Here is a 3,826-nt window from a genome sequence, read left to right as displayed (position 1 = left end):
TGAAATTTCTCGATTATCCGTATTATATAAAATTCCTAAAAAATAATTATCTCTATTTTATGAATAATTCTATTTAACATTTTAATGTTTTATGACATAATTGGACTATATTGTTTATGCAAGAAAAGGGGAAAAAATAAAAACCCAAAACACGTTTCCGCCAAGCGATCACATTGCCGCATCACCATGATCGGCTGCTGGACCCCACTCCCAATAAGATACAATCTCCTCGTGAAAACCACATCCAACAGGTCCTCAACGATCCACCACCACCACCAGAACTAACTCGCCTTTTTCTCTGATTTCATCTTCAGTAATCATCGTGTTTGTGAAAAAAACTGATTAGGGTTTGAGCTGGGGGGATAAAGCCTAAAGTTATGTTGAGTAGCGGAGGTGGAGGAACCTTTTATTGGGTTCGAAATGAGGAGGATACGTCATCTGCATCGAAACTCGAAGGAATCGTTGTAATTTTTGCTTGGGGTTCGCTTGACGAGTGTCGCTTGAAGAATTATGTCGATCTGTATTCGTCTATTGGTTGGAACTCTCTTGTTGTTCTTTCCGATTTTCTCAACCCGTAAGTTCATCTGTACTCAATTAGGAGTTCTGTATGTGATATGGTACGTCTGTTTAAGTATTTAAACTGTCGAAAACGTTCTGAAATTGTTCTTCGAGTACTGTGTTGTGGGGCAAGCTAAAAGTTGAGTATCTTGTTATAATATATAAGCTATAAAACTGTAGGTTTTGATTGGGGCTTTCATATATTCTGGAATGTTAAAAGTATAAAGAACACATGCTGGGAGATTCAAAGGATCCAAGTAATTCGCCTTTATTTTGCGCGAAATTTGATGAATAATTTGAATATAAGACTATAAAGCGACATCAAAAAAGGGTTTGATCATTCCTCAGATTTTAGGGATAAGAGCATCATAGCAATTGTGAAATATCTTGTTGCTTGATTGATCTTTTAGGATAAAAAAATAGTTCTTTGTAGGCATCTATCACATACTTATGCATATGATGCAACGATGTCTTTATCCCCTTTAGATTTACACTTGCACTTGATACAAATTAGCCATAAACAAAGTGGATGTTTGAAATTATATATATCTAGTTCAACAATTATTTTAAATTCCTGATTTCACATGATATTTACAGATTTTTTCCTGAGAAAGCCACAGCACTTGCTTTTTCCATCCTCAATGAGCTTTTAGAGGTCAGTTATCATCCATTAAAATATGTAAACTCTAATATTTCTCTTAACATTTTCCAATTGAGAATTCCGAAATTAAAGTACTAAATTTAAATAAATATATGCCTATTTGTGAATGTAGGATTTAAGATCTAGACCATGTCCTTTAGTCCTTGCATCATTTTCCGGTGGCTCACAAGCTTGTATGTATAAGCTTCTTCAGGTAAATATCATTAAACTTAATTTAAATATATTAAATTATTCATATCTAATCATTATACATATGTTACAGATTATTGAAGGAACATGTGAAGCACATCTCAATATGGTATTAAATGTTAAATCTGTATGTTTTTGCTTTTTAATATCAATAACATTTTCATTTTCTAAATATGTATAATTTTTTTTTTATGAAGGATGATAGTCGATTACTTATGACATGTATCTCTGGTCAAATGTTTGACTCTGGTCCGGTCAACGTAACCGGTGATTTGGGTGCCCGATTTGCCCTTCATTCCTCCATTCTTGGATCATCAAAATTAGTATCTTTATTTGCAAAAGGTGTCACTTCTGGATTGGATGCTTTATTTCTTACAAGATTCGGGTCCCACAGATCTGAATACTGGCAAACATTATACTCCTCTGTTGTAAGTTTTTTTTAAATTATAACAATCTTTATCCCATTTGACTTATTTTTAATGTTTCTTTTTACAAATTGGTTAAAAAAAAATTTAGGGTTTGGGGGCCCCGTTTCTCATATTATGTTCGGAAAATGACGATCTTGCCCCTTATCCCGTTATCTGCTCATTTGCTCAACGGGTACAAGGTTTAGGTGGACATGTGAGATTTATTGGATGGAAAGATTCTCCTCATGTAGGTTAGTAGTTTATCAACTACCAGCTAGCTTATCAGCTATCTGCAAAACATTTTAAATATTGAGTATTAATTTATTGTTTTAATATTTTTTTTTGTTGACAGGTCACTACGAGCATAATCCTATACAATATAGGACAGCTGTCACCGAGTTTCTTGATGATTCGATTTCAATATTCAACAAAAAGCTTCAAAAGCTTTTTGAAAGAAATGGAATGGAGGGAATGCATGACAAAATATGTGAATTAATTTGTGACCTTCAAAATGCAGCGGTTGACTCAAATCAAAGCCTTAGAAGGGTGGCAGTGGGACCCACTGACCATTTCTTTTTACCAAGTTCTTTGGAGTATCAAAGTAAAGAATCAGGGTCTTTACAAGATGAACAAAAGGAAAGAAGAAATGGTAATGGTAATGGTGGTGGTGTCCACGTGGCAAGTCCTCCATGTTTGAATCCTCATAGTGTTCTTGGTCAAGTGCTTTTTGATGCCTGTGTTCCTAAGAATATTGAAGGGTGGGACATTAAGTTTGATGGGAGGACATCATTTGGATCTGGTCGTAAGAGGTTGTCATTAAATGGGTTGAAACGAATAAGGTCAAGATTGTAAAATGGCATACATGAGAGAGATTTGTATAATAATATAATTATAATAATATAACAATAAAAATGTATATATTGATTTTGCACGAAATGTATATAGGTAGAACGAATGTAGAGGGTATGGTATGTTTATGGAGATGTGTTTTGTAATAGATTGTTTGTTTTGGTATATGAGAAGTATAAGACGTTAGAAATATGTTACGAAAATAGAAATAAGTATTAAGGAAAAGTGTTGTTTGATGGTTCGTATAACTAAAATCTTTATTAAGTTCAATATGTTACGAAAATAGAAATAAGTATTAAGGAAAAGTGTTGTTTGATGGTTCGTATAACTAAAATCTTTATTAAGTTCAAGGGGAACACAAACATGATACAAAACGGATTACAAGATTGAAAGAAAAGAAAACTTACAATCTGGATTCATCTATCAAATTGAAAAGTTCTAAAGGCTTGAAATTCAAAAGGAAAAAAATGGGAAACTTAAAAAAAAAGGGAGTTTGGATGCCTTCAATGATCGTGATTTTTCTAGAATGAAGACCGTGATGGTTTTATTTTTTATACTTATGGAACCGATGATATGATTTCCCTTTATATGGACCATAATGGTGAAAGAATAGAGGATTGGTTTGTTTCTGAAATAGAATAAGAAGATGGTGACAATTCATGTATTGATGGTGGAGAAAATGAATAGAAAATGTATAACCTTGGAGATGTGGATGTCGGACTAAATGAGGATATAGTCACCGTGAACAAAACAAAGGGTGATGAGTTTTTTAGTAAATTGTGTGGTGAAGAGGAGGAGGCAAATGATAACAACAAAGATGATGATGATGATGATGACCGTGATGTGGTTGCCATGAATTAAGAACATTCTATTCTTGAGTCAACACCATGGAAGAAACAGTACCCAATACTTGGTATGAGATTCCAAGATCCAACTCAATTAAAATCTATGTTATGTGACTATGTTGTTGCCAATGGGTACCAACTTTGCTTTGAGAAAAATGATAAGAAAAGATTGTTGGTTAAGTGTTGTAAGGGTGAGTGTACATTCTAATTGTGGGCATCTTGGATGAGTGATAAAGAAAGCTTCCAAATAAAGTCTTTAAATCCAAATCACAACTGTGCAAGGAACTACAAGTTAGGATCAATGGTCACTTATGCTT

The 3,826-nt window shown here is 33.6% G+C and overlaps 1 protein-coding gene across 1 annotated transcript; it reads left to right on the top strand.

Annotated features, from left to right (window-relative positions):
- The first annotated feature begins 240 nt into the window (after positions 1 to 240).
- On the top strand, positions 241 to 2,856 carry LOC145062430 (peptide methionine sulfoxide reductase (Protein of unknown function DUF829, transmembrane 53)). Its single transcript, XM_079010037.1, has 7 exons — positions 241 to 574; positions 1,156 to 1,213; positions 1,332 to 1,412; positions 1,482 to 1,517; positions 1,606 to 1,836; positions 1,925 to 2,066; positions 2,168 to 2,856. The coding sequence occupies exons 1-7, from the start codon at positions 378 to 380 to the stop codon at positions 2,665 to 2,667; spliced, it is 1,245 nt and encodes a 414-aa protein (XP_078866163.1). The 5' UTR covers positions 241 to 377; the 3' UTR covers positions 2,668 to 2,856.
- Positions 2,857 to 3,826: the final 970 nt, after the last annotated feature.

This window comes from Lactuca serriola, chromosome 7, assembly GCF_051521515.1.
Source record: "Lactuca serriola cultivar US96UC23 chromosome 7, Lser_US96UC23_V15, whole genome shotgun sequence".
Taxonomy (NCBI): domain Eukaryota; kingdom Viridiplantae; phylum Streptophyta; class Magnoliopsida; order Asterales; family Asteraceae; genus Lactuca; species Lactuca serriola.
The sequence above is the reverse complement of the archived record's forward strand: the minus strand, read 5'-3'. Positions and strand labels throughout refer to the sequence as shown.

Bases quoted from the DNA above. Each gene is read 5' to 3' on its own strand.
- LOC145062430 (XM_079010037.1), top strand. From the start codon at position 378: ATGTTGAGTAGCGGAGGTGGAGGAACCTTTTATTGGGTTCGAAATGAG. The intron at 1,214-1,331 runs GTCAGTTATCAT...TTGTGAATGTAG, and splicing joins TCCTCAATGAGCTTTTAGAG to GATTTAAGATCTAGACCATG. The intron at 1,413-1,481 runs GTAAATATCATT...CATATGTTACAG, and splicing joins GTATGTATAAGCTTCTTCAG to ATTATTGAAGGAACATGTGA.